The following is a 21,913-nucleotide window of genomic DNA, read 5'->3' on the forward strand; positions in this document are numbered from 1 at the left end:
GATATTATTTGGAACCCATGAGAATTTCTCTTAGATGGCTTCCCTGCTTGCTTTATATGACTGCAAGTCATATAAAAGTTTTGCATACTGACTTCTTGATAAATTCCATTAGGCCTGAACAGAGTCCTCTTATCCTACAGCTCTATAAGCCTAGATTTCAAAGAGTGCTTCCAGAGATCCCACTGCATTTATCTCAGCATCCTTGGGAGTGCCTGCCACTCTCTTCCTAGCTTAGTTGGTAGTAAGGCTGGTTTGACAGATACAGGCTGAAGTCTATTCTGGTCTTGAATCCTCTTCTGCCCTCAAACTATCATAGTTCTGAAAAATCCTGAAATGATACACTTCTTTTCTTCTTGAATGACTTCCTGAACAAGTCCAAGAGAGTACTCCATCCTTGTCAAGGGGCATCCAGCCTCTCTGATGGGTTTAAGGAAAGTCACTATAAAAATACAGACCATGTACAATTCACTATGCACTGCACAGAATAATTCAGATTCTTCCTGCGTGTGAATAATTCTCTTTACTACATTCATTATTGTTCACACTTCTGACACAGGCATCTATCCAAATTATATAGGTAAACTTAAATTATGCCTAAAGCCAAAAGAATGGCTTTTCAGGGAATGACAAAAAGCATCAGTGTGCTTATTTTATTGGCTTTGCAGGCTGGAAGTTCCCATGAAAGATTAGGTAAGATGATTTGTGCTTTTCAGTTGCAAAGCTCAGGATAAGCTGGATGTTCTCAGGACATGTTCTCAGCACTGTTCAACTTTGCTGAATGTGCAGTTCCATTGAACTCTGATTACTACAGAGTTACAGCTCACTGGCATAAAGCACTAGCATGATATTTACTTTTTGTCCCCCATCAGCCATTCAAGAATGGTGCAGGGGAAAGAAAACAGTGTTCTGAATCAAGAATCACAGAGAAAATAGGCGCCTTATTTAAAGTACTGACAGTGATGTTAAATTTATCAAAATGCTGTTTCAGGACTATCAGTGAGCAAATCTGTGCACAACAGCATGGGTTTGTTTTGTCTGCAAAAAGACCCATGAAACATACAGCACTTTGCACTTTTTACAAACAAGAAAGCAATAACCTTGATTTACAGTTACAGGCTGCAGGTTAAAGGAGTCCTTCCAAAAGGAAAAGCTTATGATCAATGCTTTCAAGCACTGAAATGCACAACTGAATAAAACAGATGCAGAACCCAAAGCTACGAGCAGGAGTTGATGAAAGCACATTGTAATTCCACATGCTCTGCTGCACAGCCAAATTACACAGACCAAACACCTCCTCACTCTTCCAGCACAGAAAGGTGGGATTTGGAATATGGCTTTTCAGTCTGCTCTGGTGAAGAACTTTAAATGTTATTGTGTGCTTCTCCAAGAAGGAACTGTTTTGTATGAGAAAGAGAATAGTGTGAAAATGTCACCTGAGAACTTCTTGAGAGTAAATGCATATTTTATTGTTGTAAATGAACCTGAACAGGAGCCAAGAGCCAAGCAACTCACCCATCAAACTGAGATTTGCATTGAGCAGACACATCTACACAGAGAACAAGGTTTAGAGTACCTTGTACTTACTGGACAAGTTAGAAGTCACTAACATTCTTCCTAATTCATTCCACCTATTGTTTTTAAGTGTAAAAATGGTCATTCTTACACTCATATTAGTCTTTCAGAGAACAGAGGCTGCTGATGACAACTGCTGCAGAAATGGCTGGTGTGCTGCTCTTACATTCAGAGCAATCATCACCCCTATTAACACAGGCACTAGGTTTCCTTTAGTGTCTATAACAGATTAGGGCTGGAGAAGGGACCTAGTCACAGAGCTGGGATTCTGCCAGCACCAGCACTCACTGAACAGAATGAATCTATGGACAGAGAGTTCTAAAATGGATCTGCTCACCTCAACTGCTTCCATGGCTTTCTACAACTACCTGTAACAATACTACCATGACTGAAAAAATCTCAAAAATAAAAATGGTGAATTCACATGTTCTGATGGACAAGGTGCAATTACTTGCTAAGTTGGGGTTGCTTTCATTCTACAGTCATGTTTTTTACATGGGGAGCAAAATAATATTTGATATATTAAATACTGACCAGTGGTGTGCCAAATCTGTGCAAAACTAACAGACATGGAAGGCTGAAACAGCTACAGTATTTTAAGACGTGGTATGAAAACAAATCTTTCCCTCAATTCATTATTACAAATTTCTTATTCAGATAAAAATGAACCTTGAAATGACAGAAAATCAAATAAATTCTAAGATGCTGGGCATGCTTTTGATAGAAGAAAGTCATAAACATCTGAATAAACATGCCTTAGTCTCAAGATCCTTCCAAAGCTTTTAAAAATACTACTCACTCCCTCCCACAGTGGGAGATATGAAGGATTCATAGCTTCCAAAACCTAGGATAATTTTAACAGGTTCCTCCACATGTATTTAAAAGCCTACATACATTAATTTGAAGGAATTATGTATCTGAATTCATTTGTCTCTACCTTCTACAGCAAATATAAAAGGGAGTGAGCTGAGTAGGATTTCTAAAGTGTCAAGAAAAATAAAACCATGAATATAAGTCTCTACTTCAGTATCCTACTTCAAAAACAGCAGGGCTTGCTGGGTTGAGCTTTAATGGCCAGCACAAAGGGCAATTTTTAGCTTTTACTCTGGTTGGTCCCATCTTTGGCAGAGGGGAAGGTGGGTCAGCTTGTAACCATGGGAGGCAGTAAAAAACAAAACAACCCCACAATGAAACCTTAAATACTGAACACTTTATTCTTAGGTATCAGAAAGTGTGATAGTTGAATATTTCTACCATCATATAGAGAGCTTTCTCATCTGCAGCTTTAATGAAATGTGGATATGGAACACAAGTCCTGAACTGCAGTAAAACTATTGCATTACAGCTCTGGCTGCTACCATGTAGCTCTGCAGATGAAAAAAGCTTTATCTGACAGAAGTCTCATGAATTCTACCTCTCAAAAATTTGTACACTAGTGCATACCATCCTCAGGGTAAGATCATTGGCATTTTAGACCTGCAGCTTCACTCATTACTGAGTTAGACTCCTCAAACAAGAATTTGCCTTTTTAAACTAAACAAAGTTACTTTAAATTCATCTTTAGGTGAAGAGTCATTTGGGCAATGCCTGTTTGCTCAGTCTCATTAATATACAAATATAGTTTGATAAAGGATGAAGTTTACTACTGTACAAGATGAAATCCCAAGAAAAGGCAAAGGAAAAGAGGCAGGATTTATTTTGAGAAGGACATTTTAAAAAAAGTGCCCAAACTACTTGGCATGAGAATCACACCAGCTGCACTTCACTAATCCACAGCTGATCCTTGGAAAGAATCACAAATCCACTCAACCATCAGGCTGAGTTCCATTTCATTGGCAAAAATTGAGAAGAAAATGGAATCAAATAAAACACATAATACTGGCTATTAAAAATTTGGCTTGGGTTTGATAAAGTGTGTTTTATGGACACTGCGTAAGGCAACCACAGAATATGAAAAATTGAAACTAGAAATATTAAATGTATGAATTTGCAAGAAAACCGTCTCATTGTTATGGCCTCATGGCTGCAAGACATTCAGCCACTGAACTGGCTGCAATGTAGTTTAGTACCAGTTCAAAATAAATTTGGTAAATAACATTTTAACATGGGCAAGACTAAATCTACCACTACTTGTTTTGTTAATAAACACATATCAGAAGTTTAGCACTATAAATTACATCAATTAGAATGAAAATACATAAAGTATTAAAGCATTCTTGTTCTGAGTTTTATTAAGTAATATTACAGGTAGTTCCTTTTTCTCATGTTTATGGCCCTTTGTTCAACATGTGAGCATTTCTCAGCCCTGGAGAGGGGAGGAAGGGAGAAGGGGAATATGGAAAACGAAAAATCAAAAAGGTAATATGAACTTTGCTTTCAAGGCTCCTGTCTACATTCATGATAAAAACAGCTCTATGATGACTGCTTGATTAAAAAATAATTGGTGGGGTAATTTAAAAATATGGCTTATTTAATAATTAATGTATAGGAATTAAATTGGACTATTCACTGAAATCTTATTATAAGGTACACTTGGAAAAGACCCACGATCTTATTGTATAATTAGGGATGGAGGGGGAATCTACTGCATCTTGGAAAAAGAATGCTTCCTGTCTTGTCTGATATCTGTCCTGTGCAACAACTGATCCATTTTTTTGGCTCCCTACTAGGGAATACCAAATTTTAATGTAATGCTGCAGAGCGAGGCCCTTTCTATATAACACAGCTCTATCTAGTGGCTGATGAATCCAAGTGCATCTGACTGTTGAAAGAACACTAAATCATTAACATGATGAAGGCCAGGAAAGCCTTAGGAGAGAGACACTTGGTTATTCTGAGCTAGTTTTACTCACCTTGCATAAGCCTGGAAACACACCAGCAAAGGTTGTACTGGCACCTAAATCCTGCCTTTCCACAGACTGATAAAGGTGATTTGGTGGGCAGCTCTCTTGGTACTGAATATTTTTTATTTACAGGAACAAACCAAGGGCTCAAATACCTATTCAGGCAGGGTATTAACACTGGCCTGACAGATAAGCCCAGTGAAGTTGGACAGTCCCTGTGCTTCATTATATGCCTGTTACATGCCTGTGCTTCCCAGGTTATATGCCAGAATGGCTGTCTGAGCAATGCCAGAGATGGCTGGGAAGCCTCTGTGTCCATTTCATTGGAGTATGGGAGACAGGAAGGTTTGGAGCTGCTCCCCAGCCCCAGCACTGGATGGCCCAGAGATGAATAATGTGGGGTAACACATTCCTCAGCAGAGCTGGGTGCCTGTCCCTGGGAATGTGACACGCTGAACCTGAAAAAGCTCTGATGCCCAATGCAGGAAATGCAAGTGGCTGCTGCATTTTTTCTCGATCTCATCATCCATCTAGGAGATAAATTAGACATTAACCTGTGTCAGCTTCTAATTGAGCATAGCAGAAGGTGGGCTGCTAACTTCTGTCCTGTGTAACTGAGTAATGGATCCATCAGCAAGGGGGAAAGGTCACTGCTTTTTACTGATAATTACAAAAGCTTCACAAAAGTGTGTTTACATTTTTCCCAAGCTCATCAGGCCACTTATCCAGTGGAGGTTTAAGTAAATAATGGGTATTCACACAGTAGTTATTTGAATAATGCTCTATTGATAATTCTGGTTAGGAACTGCAAAAATAAGTATAGTTTAATTTAAACTGAAGGAATCCTGCTACAGATACCACTGTAGCAAAATCAAAATACCAATGTAAAAGCACTGCCCAGCTGGGGAAAGGGACTCATACCTGCTGCATATAGCCAACAACAAAATATAATGTGGATTTTAAACACATCAATTAAGGTTAAGCCCACACAATAGTTCTAAGAAATCTGCTTTGAATGTTGTGTAACTCTACCAGAAAGCCTGGAAATCACCTCTCCTTTAGAATATTAGAATACATGAACCATGGGCCTGTCAATACTCCTGCAACTGGGGTTAGGTAAACACATCTCATTCAAGCTGAATCTGTTTCTGTAATACTGTTCCAGAAAGCAACTTCAACACAGCTTCCTAATTAAATAGGTAGTTTCAGGTAAATTCAAGTGCCCTTGTGCCTTTCTCCTAATATGCTGTTATACAAAATAAAGGCAATAAAGCTCTCCCTTAGTGCTTAAAAAAACCATTACTTCAGAACATCTGTAATTCAATGAAAAAACATTTATAAATCCTACTGAGTGACACAGGTGAATGTCAGAAGGATCAGAGATTGCATCAGTGGGTTTATTTATTCCAACTACTAAAGCTTTATCAGCAGCAAAATATTAATACCATAGGATTTATCATGGGAGAGGGAAGTAATGATTAAAATTAACTAGGCCACAGACTAGAGTGGGACACTAATGAAAAATGCACCAAAAAAATTATTTTAGATGAGATCAGGGTGGTACTGGGCAGCATGTTTTTGAGGAGGTGTTGCCTTCTTTGACCAATGAGTCTTTTCTATTCTGTTTTGCACAAACTCCCCTTTATATATTGTGTAGTGGTTCTTTAAATAAAGCGCTTTCTGTCTTGCTTCTCCATTACATGAGGAACTGTGCTGCATTATCCTTTTTGCTGCTCTTAAAGTCTTAAAATGCAACAGCACTTCTCAGGTAAATTAACTATTCTGAAGACAGAAGGCTGATACAAAAATTTGGGACTTTCTAAGGGTGAAAGACTCCACTAAACAGACAGAGTTACTCAGATGAAGCACTACCACATACTGCTGATGAAGGCATGTCAGGTCATCTCATGGCAGTGTTTCAATGCTCAGAGTTAGTGATTTAGGAAAACACACTGACTTTTCACCTTTCAGCTCCTCTGTACAAACTTGTCTGACAAATACAAACAAATCTGCTTCTGGACATGAGAAGAATCAAGATTTTGTAAGCATGGCTCCACAGAATTTTGGAGTGAAATTAGAACTAAATACAAAAGCATGTACAAAATTCAACAGCAAAATCAAAATATTCTCAACTTGGGATATTAAGTGGCAGGCTAAAAAAAAAATCGTAAAAGATTAAAAAGTATCTCTGTCTAGGAGCAAATTCTGAGAGAGAGGAACTGCATCTTTCCCTGTTCTTTAGCACAGATTTCTGGGCTGACCTAGAACAGCCTCACACCTGATCTCTGAATTTAATAGACATTAAATGGAAAAAATCTTGTCAGCTCATGAGCAGTACAACTGATTCTCACCTGGATTTGTAATCTTCAGTTTCATGAGCAAATCCATGTCTAGAACCAAAAGTATTTAGGAGACTCACTTCAATAAAACATAAGTAAATTATTAAGTGATTAGGAAGCAATTTCAAAACAGCAAACCCTAGGCTCTGAGCACTGATCCAGCTAATCACATGGTGAATAAATCTTTTAAAAAGCTTTGGAATTTACCCTTTACTCTTCAGTTCCAAACTAAAAAAGATCCTATATTTGCAAAAATGCAACATAAAAATCACCACCAACAATGTAGAACTGGCCAAAGATATTTATTACTTATTGTGAGCATCAAGTCTAAAACCAAATGCATTCTTCTTCACCTGTCAGTCTCTGCAAAATGCATTAAAAAATAAACCAACATAGAAGTTAATGATTGCATTGTATTAGGATTGATTGTACCAATGATTGTATTAGGAACAGTCTTGGGTACTGGACATCAGAAACAATAGAGGATTAACCCCCAAACAACTCATTGTTCCCTTTTTTTATGTAAGAAAAAATTTAATACATGACCTGCAACAGGCAAATTGGGGAGGAGAGAAATTAAATTCAACTAAAACCATTGGAAATAAAAAATTGGAAACATTTAAATGTCTATTCTGTTTAAAAAATGACAAACAGTACATTTAGTGAAGCTTAGTGACCACTGCTTGCTTTCCACTGGTAGGGACTTAAGCAGCTATTAATCACATGAAAGTAGATATTAAGGAATATTAATCCATACCAGCTGTTACATCTTTTACTGTGCTATTATTAGAGATTAATCTTTATAGAACAAGGCTGCCTTTTCATGTCATTTCCAATAGGACATCATACAAGCTGATACTGTTTTACAGCACACCTTCATAAAGACTTGAAGCAAACAGGTGTTAATGGTGAAATCTTATTCAACTTCATCCTCAACATCTAAGCTGTTTATATTTAGAGGAGACACTCACTGTGGTCACTTGATTAGTTAATTTTTATTGTGAATGCAAAAAATTGCTATTGTAGCTTCCTATTTACATCAAAAGAACCAGGATATTCTTCTAGTGATATTGAATCTTCTCTTATGGAAAGTTCAAGGCCTTGTAATTTTCTACCTTCAGTACCTAGGAATTTATACAGTTTAAACTTGTAACGTGATCTAGTTGATGGAGGAATATCTAGGATTTTAATAGATTTTTAACAAGACAGAATCAACACTGTGAGCACAAAATTCTCTAATGAAAAATAAACCCCTGTCAGGTGAGCCAGGCTGTTGGAAGATCAATTGCTTTAATTATTGGATACACTTCATAGGTGACTGCATCTGTACAGTCCAGAGAAATTCCTATTGGATCACAAGTTGATGGAATGCTATTAAAAATCACAAAAAGCATCACACTCCTTCAAAAAAAGTAAAATTACTGGCAGAAAAGGCCAACATTATCCATTAAAGATTATGAGATTAGCATGAAAAATAAGCTTCTAATCAGTTTCTTGAGTTTTGGATAAGATACTACCAGCTGCACTAAGAGAATCAGTTGTCATAGTTACAGAAAAAAAAAATCAACATACTTTATACCTGCAGTCTCCTAATTTTCTTAAATGCAAGACTTCTCTAATCAGAGTATCTCTGTTTTTTTACTCATTTGACATTAGATTGATGCTCCAGACTGAATGTGTGGTGGTTTTCCAGCACAGCCTCAATGGTGAGGAAGCAGTTCTTCAGTCTGGGGTGGGCTGAGTTGCTGCTCTCCCACTCTTCCCTGCAATTCTCTCAGTATCTGCTCAGCAACTCCTGCCCTGTCCAGATTTGCTGGAGCCTGCAGAGGTTCCCTTTGCTCTGCCTGGACAAGCAGATCTGCTGCCTCCACCCCCAGCCTGGGCAATCTGGCATCCACAGCTGCCTTTCACAGCCCCTGCTACCTGTCTCTAATCCTCCCCACCCTCCTTTTCATCTGCTGATGAACCAGCTGTTGGTTATGTAACATTGGTTTCCAGGCCTTTTCCACTCCTCACAAATAAGTACATTCAAATTTTGCCATTTCCTCTCAGTTTCATGACACTTTCCAAGACCAGCTGGCTTTCTGATTCCACCCTGCTAATGCCTGTCTACAGGACTTCTCCCATCTCTAAACTGGATTAAGTGCTAACCCTACAATGACACTTCTGCTGCTTAATATCAATAATTTGCCTGCTAACAGCTGGCAAAAGCACAGGGCAGAAAAAAGTACTGACAACACAAAAAATAACATACATACTAGGATGTAAAATTGGAGCCCAAATGTAAGCCCTTAAGCAGGTTATCTCATGGCTTACTTTTTATTTAAAAAGAGGCTTAAAGCAGGAGGGTATATGATCAGAGAAACATTAATCAGTTTTAAACAGCTATAGCTTCTCTAACTTTTCCATTAACGCAGATCACAGAAGTGGCACTAGAGATTGGGATCCACATACAACAGAAAACAATTTCTGTGGACAAGACACAAAAAACATGAAAGGAAAAGGGAGTTTCCCAATTTCACCAAGTAGCAACAAGACATTGAAGTTCAACTGCTGATACAATCCCTCCCATTGCCCATGAAACACTCCTTTTTCAATGTTTTCTGAGTCTTGCTTTACTCTGCTGCCTATATTTTTCATCTCATTTTTAATTCCTTAGATTAAAAAGAATCTCAATCACTTGTGGAAATTATTCTAGTAATGCAGAGTTTAAAATGAAAAAGCATCAGAAAGTTCTTGTTCTCTAAGGCAGTGGCTGATTCTTCAAACTTAGGACTGGAAAGCATCCAATCCACATCCTTCATTGCAAAATCAACTAACCTACTGTTTTTACATGAGGCATGAACTTACATGAACATACTACTTTCCAGGAAAATGGTTTTGTCCTTTTGGCCTTTCTAGGCCTCCTACAGTCACATTCTGCATCTACTGCTACCATAAAATAATTCACCTCAGAAGTACTCTAACATGCATTTGTTCTCTGTATTTGCAAGTCGGACAGATTTTCAGTATTCATGAGCATTTATTTCAGTTTGTAGTAAGTATACACTCTTGACAGATGCCTTCAACAAAGTACAGTCAAAAGTGAAAACTGCTCAAGGCTTTCTGCTCTGATTTTTCCCTATCCAGAGCTGCATTAGGCTTGTTGGAGTCTGCCACTGAATAGATGCTGTAAGCAAGAACTAGCAAGAGGGGCAGCATGACAATCAACTATGGCAGATTTTTGTGGGAGACTAGGTGCAATTCACACTGGGAAATCTGCAGCAAAGCACAGTTGCAAAAGACACAAATGCATGCAAATTCCACAGTTGCCAGAAGTGAATATAATCTGCTGAACAGAGCAGCAGCAAATTGCTGCAAAGGAAAGAAGCATTACCCCATAACTCTGCCACTCAGTCCATGCCATGAGTCTATACAAAAGTCATGTCACATGTGCACACAGCTGGGGCACAGGCTGCACACTCTGGGGGTTATTTGCAGTATTTGCCAGATGTTCTATGAGATGCTCCTTGTAAGTAACAGCTACCATCAGTTTTAAGAATCTGCCAAACATTTGGGGCTAAAGAAGCTCCCACAAAACTCATGACATTTACCTTGCTGAAAGTCCTAGTGACATAGCAGGTGTATTTAGGCAGCACCTTGGGTAGAGGTACATGAGGCTTTAACAGCAACATAGTGCAAGATTCCATGCTTCTATCCTATCTTGAGCAAGCTTCCATGCCTTTGTGGTAACCTTCATTCGTGCCACAGATCAGATATTGCTCACTGAATGCACACATCAGCTGCTTCTGCAATGCACTGACTTGTAAGGACAGGGTTTACTGCATTGCTGCGTGCCTGACTCTGCTGGATGAGTCATTCCTGCAGAATACAGACTCCAATCCTTAGGAACAATCCCTGACAACAGAGAGATTCCTAAAAGCCATAGCTTGCAGTGCCTGTCTTGAGAAGAAACAGGATGCCAAGAAAAAGGTCACAGATGTGCCAATGAGAACCTTTTGGTTCTATATCTCAAATTGGATAAATCCTCTCCTATACTTATAATCCATGGAAGTTTTTCCAAACCACTGGGTAATATTGCACTACCTTAAAGATATTACAAAGATCCATTATACTTTCTACAGTAGCACTATTGAGATGTTTAAGTTTTCTATCACATTTAGATAAAATATTCTTTAATTTTTTTGTTAGGCATTACTGTAACTTCTTGTACATTTGATAGCCAGGAAGAAGACAGTGATAAAATACATTAGTGGCTCTATAAAAGCTTAAATCTGAGCATCTGGAAGGCTTGTACTGGATATATCTTTATATAGATAATCACAGAGAATTTACAAGCATGGAAGAATTATAGGCAACAAGAAATAAATGCAGAGTAAAGGTATTTCAATAAAACGGTTTTCCCTTCAGAAGAATAGAAAATTAGTCATTGTAGGTACATCTTAAAGACATTTAGATCAAGTCAATGGAGACAGCAAGCAGAGATTAAAGCATTGTTTAGTACTAGGAAAGTAATTTGAACTAACTCCCATTAGTGGGAAAGACAGATCAGTGATCTGCATACAGATAAAGTGCTTTTTTTGTTAGTAAACTGAGATGTTTACAAGACAAAACCTAAACATAGACACACAAGGACAATCCTTTCTTAAACATTATGGGTTTCACATTTCATTTAGAGCATTCTCTGTTGAGGTAGGGAATGACACCTTTAATTGCACAGCAAGTAGCAACAGCTGGTTTTGCAAAATTGCTCAGGAAATAAACTTTTATCTTCCTCTACTGTTGTCAAAATTAGGGGACTACACAGGAAAGCTAAGCAGAATAAAGAGCTAAGTAAGATACATTTTTAGTAGTCTTGGTATCCAGCACTACTGCAGTGAAAACTGGATGTTAAAATCATGGGCCAGGACCACACATTGTTACACATTCCTCAGAAAAAAAGCAAGAGTGGCAAAAGGGAAAAATATTGGAGTAGCAGGTGAGATTTTCATTATAAACCTCAGTGCTTGGCCACATCACATGGCTTTAACCATTTCCTACACAGGTTTTCCAGACTTATCCCAAAGCACTACACCCCTACAAGGCACACACATCCAAAACCAGTTTCAGTTCCTGTTTTCAGCTGTGCCATTAGCAAAAATTACCTTTCAACACAAAACACTCTCAGGCACAGCAGTGCCCACTTTCCTGCCTCCAGGTGTCCTGACTCCCAGCTAGGAGCACTTCACCTGCCTGGGTGATGACACTGTGCTACTGATGTCACAGAGCCAGCCCCCAGCATTTCTGGCAGAAGTAACACACCCTACTAAATTAGCATTAAAAATCTAGGGTTTTTTACTCAGCTCTAATAACTTTTTTCATGAAAGATAAAGTTTCTGTTTCTGAAATGAACATTAAAGTAAATAGACACCAAAAGAATTAGGAAAAACAAAATAAGCAAGCCATGAAAGGAATTTTCAGCTTTTGAAAGACAACATTTTCTTATAATAAGAAGTCAAGAAAAACAAAGTCTGAACTGTGCTCCTTCTACCTTCACTTGACTAGTCCTTCCCATGGGAATAGTGGGACAAAATTAAACAATTTTTTGCCTGGATATTTTACTCTGACTTTATTCCATTAAAGAAGTAAAATGTACAACATTTTATGCAAATACATTTTTTGCAGTATCAAAGCAAGCTTGAAGACATTTTAAAGGGGGAAATACTTTTCAATTTCCTTTATCATTATTTCTGAGCCCCTTTAGTTAGAATCTGACTCTAACACTGTGATGACAATAAGCAGAAATTAGAAGAGGGTTGCAGGGGTTCAAAGAGTAGATAGAAATTGTTTCTCATTGAGTGGAATCAGTTTGAAAAAGGCCAGTTAAGCTGGAATCTAATCCCAAGCTCAAGTTAGTCAATATCTCTCGTAAAAAGAATCTATCAATGGACAAAATATGTACATAAGTCCTCTTAATAGTTTGAAAACAGTTAAAAAATTAATTCTTGCTATTAGTTTACAACATACAAACTTATGATAACAACAGTGAACTCACACATAATAAAGCAATCACTCGTGTCTACTTTCTCCTGCCTTGTTTTTTCATTCATAACCTACACAGCAAATACTCTAAGCACAGACTGAATTTCTCATAGAATCTGTAATCTGCAGTTCAGTGAATCACATCAAAATCTTCTATGCATCCTACCAATCTTCGCCTTTTCTGCATCTAAATTGGTGGCAAACACTGAGTATCAACAGTCATCAAAACGTGATGTTGAGTATGGATGGGAATAATTACAGGCTAGCCCTGGGCAGTGGAAGAACTGTGGAACTTGTGGAAGAGCTCCTATAACAGGAATAAGATTAATTGCTAGAACCAGTGCAATGAACATGACTGATGCCTCTGAGACTCAAACAAGCACAAAGGGAATAGTTCTCATTCATAACAGTACCAGCTGTTAAAAGCAAGAGGGCCAAACAGTGCCTGCAGCTGTTTCCCTCTGGCTGTTCTGTTTGGGTAATTGCAGACTTACCTTCTGTGATCCAGATGCTGAACCTTTAAATGAAGTGCGTTTGAAAGAGCCACTCATCCTCCGTAAGGAACCTGTGAACTTTCCTTTCTTACTCCCCTCCATCATGGAACTAGTACCCCAGTATCAAAGAAAACCCTGATTTCAGTCATGCAGTCTGAGCAGGCTTTTTCCTGAAGCCATCATTAAGTTACAGCTTAAATAAAAAGACAAATGCATAGAAAAAAAAATCAAAACCAAATGATGAAACTCCTGTTCTGATACAGACACTGTCACAAGTGTTACCAGCAGCCAGCCAAGCAGAAAAACAAGGCAATCCACTGATAGCAACTGCTGGCCCCCTCCCTCTTCTCTACTGCCTCTATAATCAGGCTTAATGCACACAGCTTCTGCAAGCTATGGTTTTTAATGGACAGAGATTTAATAAATGGTGATTGAAGGTAAATCTACTTTAGAAGCAGCAGCCCAAAAGGTCTTTATTTGTGCAAAGCACAGGGCAGTCAGATGGAAATTGTTTTGGTATCACTAGAAAGGCACATGAAAAGAGCAGATGGTCCTCAGCAGACCATGGGTTAGAGGCCTGGTGGAGCCTTAAAGGATAACTGCTGACAGCAAGTGTGCCTCATCAGGCCACAGGATAAGAGTGACAAGGTTTTAAAAGCAAACAACCCATAAGATTACCAGTTAGATTCTAACTAATTAGGGAATGAGGGTAGATAAGGTGTGGTGTGTATTGCCTTCATGAATTCTCACTAATATGTCAGTGCATCTGTTCTGTACTATTCTGCCTAAAATGTGCAGAGTGAGATCAAAAGGAGGCAAACAAGAAATGAGGATGAGACAAGGTACTTTAAAAGAACAACAAAACAATTATGGACTAGGAAATATCTAGTTGGTTCCAGAAGACATCAGCCAGTCTAGTTAGGGCATGGGCTGGGCTTAATGATCTCAAAGATCTCTTCCAACCTAGTGATTCTGAGATTCTGTGAGTTTGTTACAGAGTCTGGTTTAGAAAAAGAAAATGGATGAGAGTGCTGAGAAATCAGAGATGGATTTCAGAAAAAATACACAGGGACAGCAGATCTGTAACTGTGAGGTTAAGTCAGAACTCTAACTTAGAGGATTTAGCTAAAGAGTCATACTTTCCTCTTTATGACATTTTTTTAGGTTCATCCTTTTGTTCCTCAGTAAAGTTGGCATAAGTGCCTGCTTGCAGCTGGTTGGAGAAGGCACAAAAAATGCTGGGAAGCTAAAACAAAACAAGGTGGAAGAGACCGTACACAGAGATGCACCAAATTTGTTGTTCTGGTCAGCAAAGAAGAAAAATAGGGACATAATCTTCAGAAAGCAGAAATTTAGAAAACAAATCTATTCATCAAAACACAGAGTAGAATGTAAGGCATTAACTGAATTAACCTTTGAATCTGTGATTCTAAGATATCTGAGCTCCCTGTAACTGTTCTTGCTGCATTTTAAGGACCACTCTGGAATTTTTCAAGTCATCAATACCAAAGGGACATTTGCATTCAAGAGCCAGATGAAAGCAATCAGTGCAACAGAAGCTGCTGACTACTAACCCCAGCTGAAAAATCAGGCAACTAAGCTGATGTTCTTGCCCCCACTGTGTTTATATAATTCTTCACAGGCCACTTCCACTAGATTGGAAAACAGAGACACACACCATGCTGGCACTTTCAACAGCTCTGTGGTTGACAAGCACAAGTTTAATAGATTTTCCAAAAGAGCTGGTGGTTTTAGGAGTGTAGTCTCCCATTAGGAAACCTTTTAAACAAATGTTACTACCAAGGTTCCTGTCTCATGTTGGAGTTTTCTGCTTCATCAGTTGAGCTGATTCAATGGTTTATGAGGCCTGGATTAGATCTGTGTAACCACGTGGTCTAAATCAACACAGAGGCAGGAAAGCACAGTAATCTCTCACAACAGGATATTTATTGTTGGATGACAAATGAATATTTGGCACAGTATGGAAGTGAAAGACCCTTAAAATGGTTGTGAAATGGAATAATTCATGACATGAAGTGACACACCTGTCTATCATCCTCCATGTTTTGTAATAAAATCATATTGTTCAGCCTCTGATTATTAAAAAAAACAGGAGTTTACAACTCAATAATGGAGCAAGCAGAGTACAAGCAACACTATTTGCAATATCCCCACCAATCCCTTGACAGCCTGCTCTCTGGGAAAAGCAGGATGCTCCCATTTCAAAGTGTACAGAAGTAACACACTAAAATATAATTAGCTGTACATCTTATTCATATCACACCATGGGAATTTAATATCTGCAGTCATGAACAGATCCACGTCCCAAAGGACCTACCACAACATGTTTTTAAAAAGTAAATAGTTTGGTTAGTGGCAACTGTAATTGCTTCAGCCCACAGAAAAACATAGAGCCCATAGAAAATACATAGAGTTGTATTCTATGACATCACCTCAGAGATGTTTGATGTTAGTTTAAAACAAAAAGCAATAGATTTAAAGCTTTGATCTGTAGTCCATCATGCCAGCTAAAATGTTTCCACTCACTGTAGTAGTCAAACTAAATATAGAAAGCAGCAGTCTATAATCCAATGAACTTTATTTACACTGACAGGAAGGAGTAATAGAGGCTTAGACCTCTGTAAAGACCTACATGTACAAGAGATGTAAATTAGGCCTTCCTTCACTTTGCATTTAATATAAGTAGGAAACTAAACACAAGTTTCTTTTATAGGCAATGGATTATAAAAAAACAAAGCACTTTTTAAAAATCTGATGACTTAAAAGAATGTTTTCTGAAAAAAAAAATGCTGGTTTGATGTCCTTTGACATTTGAGATACGATATAAAAATTTCAAGAGTTGTGTTTAGCTGAAAAACCAGCCTAGGGCCCATGGTACACTTCACAATTCTTGATTCTTCATTTTGCCTCCCTGAAGCAAAGCACAGACAGAATATTTCTCAGTGCTGGTTTGGTTACCTACCATGAGAATGAGCCCTCTGGAGGTCACCAGGGACTGCTGGGTGAAGAGTCAACTTCTTCTGTAAACTACATATCCTCAAAGCACTGCTGCAGCAACCTAGGCAAGAGCATATTTGGATTAAAAACACAACAATTTACACAAAAACCCAGCAAGTGACTGGCAGGTGACAGCTAGAGGGAAGAAGTTCCATCTAGTCAATTCTACACCTAAATTCAGAGGAAGACTGTGGGCCATTTTGTGGTACTTTTACTTCAGCATTATCTGTTTCTCCATTCTAGAACCTTTCTCATTTAGCAACTGTCTGCCCCTTCTCTTTCACTTGCAAGGAAAACAGCAAGTTTAAAGAAAAATTAAAACAGTTCATGAGATGTGGACAGAAAAGATAAACAAACAACCTCTTGCTAGTGGGTCTGTCAATTGGTGCCCATGTGAGCACTCTCACATATGAGAAATAATCAACACTGATCACATGAACAATAAACCTCATGCTAGTAAATAAGAAAACACATGCAAGTAACCTTATATCAATAACCTGCCACGGGAGTAGAAACCCACCAGATCACACTGTCACCTCATTCTTGGAGGTGATCAACCATCAGCTCCCCTGTATTTGTAGAATCATTAAAAAAAATAAGTTGGAGCAACTTGTGAAGCTCCCCTAGTCAGACCTCCCATTCAAAGGAGAGACAACCTGAAAGTTGGATCAAGTGATCAAGGCTTTTGCCCAGCTGAATGCTGTAAACCCCAAAGGACAGTGTTTCCAGTCCTCTGGGTAAGCTGATACAGTACTCCACCATTCCCCTACTGAAAGGGCTTTCTTTCATTATGTGTCTGGAATTTCCCTTGCTGCACTGGTTCTTCCTTCTGCACTTAGGAGGAGAATCTGGCTCCATATTTCCTCTCTCACATTTTCATATTTCCCCTCTCTATTTCCTGTAACACTTCTTTACTTAGTGGAAGACTGCAACTTAATTCTTCCTTAGCCCCCTTCTCCCCAGGCTGAACAAGTTCTTCCAGTCTATCTTTACATCTGGGGCTTCCATACTCCAGCCACCCTCATCCCAGGGGTCCCCACAAAGAAATGTTACTCTGGATAAAAAGCTAAGCCTCTATAAACATTCTATGACTTCTATTTTAAGGGTAATGACAGCAAATTATTACAATGATGTTCAGTCTCAGCACACTCAGAAGTGACTTTCCTTTCAGACAGATAGAAAACCATAACTCTTTCCAGTCCTCATAGTAGTAATTTATTAGTAAATAAATTCATTGTAGCAATAAATTAGATAACAGAAAGGATTACACTGCACTTTATATGATTATTTTACAAACCAGCATTGCTGGACCTTTTTCCATGTTTTTGTGCATCATCAGCCCTGAGAAAGGGCTTCTCACTGGTCTCAGACTTGTCTACGTGACAAGGCACTTCCCTGTCCTAAAGTAAAACACCTGTTAGCCTAGATTGACAAATGATATAAAGTAGCAGACTATTCATACCTCATGACCATTATGATCAATTTATCTGAATAACCAGGTCAAGATTTTTTCTCCATTTTCCCTATATTGTCATTATTTTTCAAGCACTCTGTTTCTATTCAAACAACTAAAAGCAAGTGGGGTTTTGACATAGAATGAATTCAATGAGAACAGCATCTCAGAAGAATTGCACAAGGTTTTCTTTGAGTAAAATCATGGTTTCAGTATTCAATGCACCACTTGTGTCAATGCATTACCATGTCTCAAACAAAACCAGTTAAATAAATCCAGAATATTTTCATATCTATGAGTAACTAAAGGCTGCAAGAAAGAAGGTTTCTTACTTAGCTAATAACAGGGGACTTGAAAGGATAGTGAAGAAAAAGAGAGAACTGAAAAATTAAAGCATAAGCAAAATGAATAATTTAATGACAAGTAAGTGTGGAAGCCTTGAACTGCCCCACTGGAAACCAAATCACAAAACTCCACTGATCTGAGAACAGAAAGAATGAGATTGTAGCTCTGAAAGTTCCTTATTTCTGCTTCCCACCACAAGCCAGTATCTACAGGGTGACAAAAAATCTGCTTGGGTAACCAAGGAATGTCAGAAGAGCAGATGTGCTGGAAGCTCTGCTAATATTCAACACGCTAAATGATGGAACAAGGCTTCCCACTGCACTTCATCATTCCCGAGGTAGAAGAAGCAATTGGTTCCCACTAGGAAATAACCGAACCGCTATCAATTCTAGAAACGGAGGAGGACAGGCTGCCCTGAGATGCTTTGGTAAGGCATTAATTAATGCATTAATGATAGCACTGGGCTGGGGTGCAAAGTTCCAAGCGCAGGATGCGCATCCCGGGCGGGCTCCCACCCCCGAGCTCGGCGCTCAATCTCTCGCTGCCGCCGGCGCTGCTTGGCAGAGTGTTCCCTTGGGAATGCACCGACACCGCCCTCCCTCCAGAAACACAACCACTGCCTTCAGGGTGAGAGCTGCCTGTGTTATTCTCCCTAGAGGGGCTCAGAGAGCTCTAAGAGGGGTCTCTTCTGTTGTCTTCTGATACTCCTTCATCCTAAGGAGTTTAAATCTGAGGGATTTTTTCAAAACAATAATATTTTCATGTCAAGATATTCTCTACCTTGTCTGTTATACAAGAGAGGGATTCTTTCTCTTCAAAATGAATAATGAAAGTCAATTTTTAGCCATCTGACAGATGCGTGAGGAGGAAGTACAGAGGTACATATATGTTTTGTTATGTACTTGTTCAATGCTTTCTTGAATTTCAGGGATTTTAGTACTCATTATACTTCTAGGACAAAACATTGCTGATACACAGAACAGTAGAAGAAACAGATGATGAATGAAAAATGCTTGATGCATTGGAATCTTTTTATGGCCACATGTTGAATACATTGGCATGTGGGCAAGGTCAGATATGTTCATATTTAAACACAATAATTTGTCCAGTGTACTGCTGGTTTATTGCCATTGCAAAATTCACAGAGTCCTGTGACATTCCAGTGACTTTTGCCATTATGCTGGATGTTTTCTGACTGTAGTATTTTTTACCTTCTGTTGACTGATACTTGTTAAGAAAGCTGCACTAACCTAATTAAATTGGAGGAGATTTTAAAACACCGATGAGGAGAAAAATCCATTGCTCCCATCTGCATTTTAGGCACTAGATAAAAAAGCAACTGTGCTTTTTGCTGCCAGTCTCTGTAGAAGAAGGGGGCAACCCCTTAAAGTTTTCACTGATTTCCTTGTGATTGCCAACAGGAGCTGCTCTAGTGCTTATACCAGACAAAGACACCCCCACACACTCTCATGGGCTGCCAGGAGCACCTCATCCCTCTTACCTGCTGATCATGACATCAGCTGCAGTTCATGCCCAGTGCTGAGATGCACCAAGTAAATCACTGGAAACAAAGAGCTTCTGGGCAGCTACAGATTAATGCTCTACCAGCAACACCCAGACCTGAGAGCCACCAGCCTGCTGTGCTGAGTGGCAAAGGGAAGTTACCACTGACAGACCCATTGGCCAGATGTTGGTCCAGGGGCAATTCTAGAATTCCCACCTTTACCAGCTCCATCAGTGTCAGGCTCTCCATTTCTGCTAGGAACATTTATCACAGCAATACCTTCCAGGTGACCAACCCCTGCCACACAGATCTTCAGAGGTCTGACAAATGATTTCCTTTGCTGCAACTTAATTTCAAAAGGTAACACTGATTAGAGGACACATCATGAGACGAGGACCCTCCTGTTCCCTCCTTCACAATTTCCTAAGCTTTTCAAAGCTGGGATAACATGAGTCAGCTATCTCTCTCTCCTGACTACAAAGTCTCAGAGATACCAATAAAGACAAAAACTGCTCCAAACCACAAATGCTGGAATCAAATGAGCAAAGCAAGACAATCAAACACTACAATCCCAGCTGACCTTGCAGTAATAGGATCACACCAAGATTAGTCTATGTCATAGATTAAGCCCACTGAAGTAATCTTTTTGCAGTCAGCTAAGACTATATGTGTATTCACTAAGATGGGAAAAACTCAGGAGTGTAAAATGTGTGTTACTTGGAACAGACAATGTGGACTGCAGCTACATCCACGTTTAGCACACTTATTGCTTCAACACTGACTTTAAGGAGCCTTCAGAAAGGAAAAACTCTTTTGGTGCCTGAAGAGGCTACCAGGAGCAGAGGCTAGACAGTGTTAAAGGAATAGAGTAGGCATTTATTAAAAGGCCTTCAAAGGGTACACCCTGGGCAGTACAAGAACCTGGCTGTGACTCCACTCATGATGGAGCCATGACAGATACTGTGTCACAAGTTTCCACACCCTTATAAGTTTTGGTCCATTTACATATTTGGGTTAACTGTCCAGTTACAGCTTCAGGCTATGAAGCCCCATCCTCCCAGATTGCTCTCCTCAATTTCCTGTTGTTTACACTTTTTGGGCCTGAAGCTGCAACAGTGTCCTTGGTTCTCAGGTTGGAAAAGGATTGTTTTGTCTAACCAAACTGAAGAGAACTTGCTAACACTTTATATAAAGTTTAGAGTTATATACTAATGCAGTACATAATCTGGGAAATATGGAAGCTAAAACTTAAGGCATCACTTTAAACAGGTTTTTAAACTATATTGTTTGACCTATGAAACTCAGACTCCATCACTTCACATTATCAACATATGACTGAAAGAAGGGAGCTGGGGGAATTACACAGAAATAAACCATGTTTTGGCAGGGTTTGCTCACATTCCTTTGTTTTTCTACCCATTGAAAGAATCACAGTTTAGTATCCCCTGATAACATGGCTGGCAGTCGTACCTGGGAAAACTGGGTGACCCCAGTGCTGAGCTGCCAGACACTGTTTTACTGAAGGCACAGTGCAGGTGCCACCAAAGCCAGGCTGTGCAAAACCCTGGACAGTCACCACTGCAGCAGCAGCAGAGTAGCAATGTCCCTGCCTGCATGGCAGACTTCCACATGCTACCACCATACTCTGCTATTGTTGCTGAATTTAGCAAGCTGTCTCAGCAGAGGAAAGTGCAACATTTCAAGTTAACACATCTATTTAGTTGCAAACATACATACACGAATTTCCAGTCAATATATACCTGATTAATAGTGCACCCAAAGTAGCCTTCCCCATATGTCCTCAAAAAATTGCATTTCACATGCTTCACAACAGCTGAATTACAATGAAATGAGGGCTTCTTGAAATATTTTATAAGTTGGTCTTGAGAAAAAATTTGAAAATAATGAAATCCAATACTAGTTTGACAGAAGATGAAATTCATGACTATGAAAGCAAATTCTAGTTCATTAGGAAGTACTCTTCTGTGCTGTGCAATAGAACATTTCTGATTTTTTTCCCCCTTAGCAATTACTACAGCTTTTGGGACCCAATCCTTACAGGTATTAAGTTCTCCATATAAAATTTACCATAGTTCAGAAACAAAAGCAGTGCATATTTTAGGACTTAGGGAGAGTTAAGCATAGACTGGCTTTATGCCAGCCCTCAGCAGTAGGCTGAATTCCACCTTTAATGAAGTTGATATGAACTAGGCTTTTCCAGGATCTCTACTGTTAAATTAGAAAACTGTTGTTATATTGTTTCACTGCAGCCAACTAATTCTCAGCATGCACACACACAATTGAATCAGAATTTTCACATTTGT

At 39.0% G+C, this 21,913-nt stretch overlaps 1 protein-coding gene across 3 annotated transcripts in view; it reads right to left on the bottom strand.

Annotated features, from left to right (window-relative positions):
- Positions 1 to 21,913, bottom strand: part of TRPM1 (transient receptor potential cation channel subfamily M member 1) — a 91,557-nt gene that overhangs the window by 47,703 nt on the left and 21,941 nt on the right. For all 3 annotated transcript variants that reach the window (XM_079318117.1, XM_079318116.1, XM_079318118.1), the window contains exon 2: positions 16,253 to 16,348. In XM_079318117.1, the coding sequence (XP_079174243.1) occupies positions 16,253 to 16,255 (3 nt within the window). In that variant the 5' untranslated portion in view covers positions 16,256 to 16,348. The remainder of the gene's footprint in view (positions 1 to 16,252; positions 16,349 to 21,913) is intronic.

Source organism: Erithacus rubecula (assembly GCF_903797595.1).
Source record: "Erithacus rubecula genome assembly, chromosome: 14".
NCBI lineage: Eukaryota > Metazoa > Chordata > Aves > Passeriformes > Muscicapidae > Erithacus > Erithacus rubecula.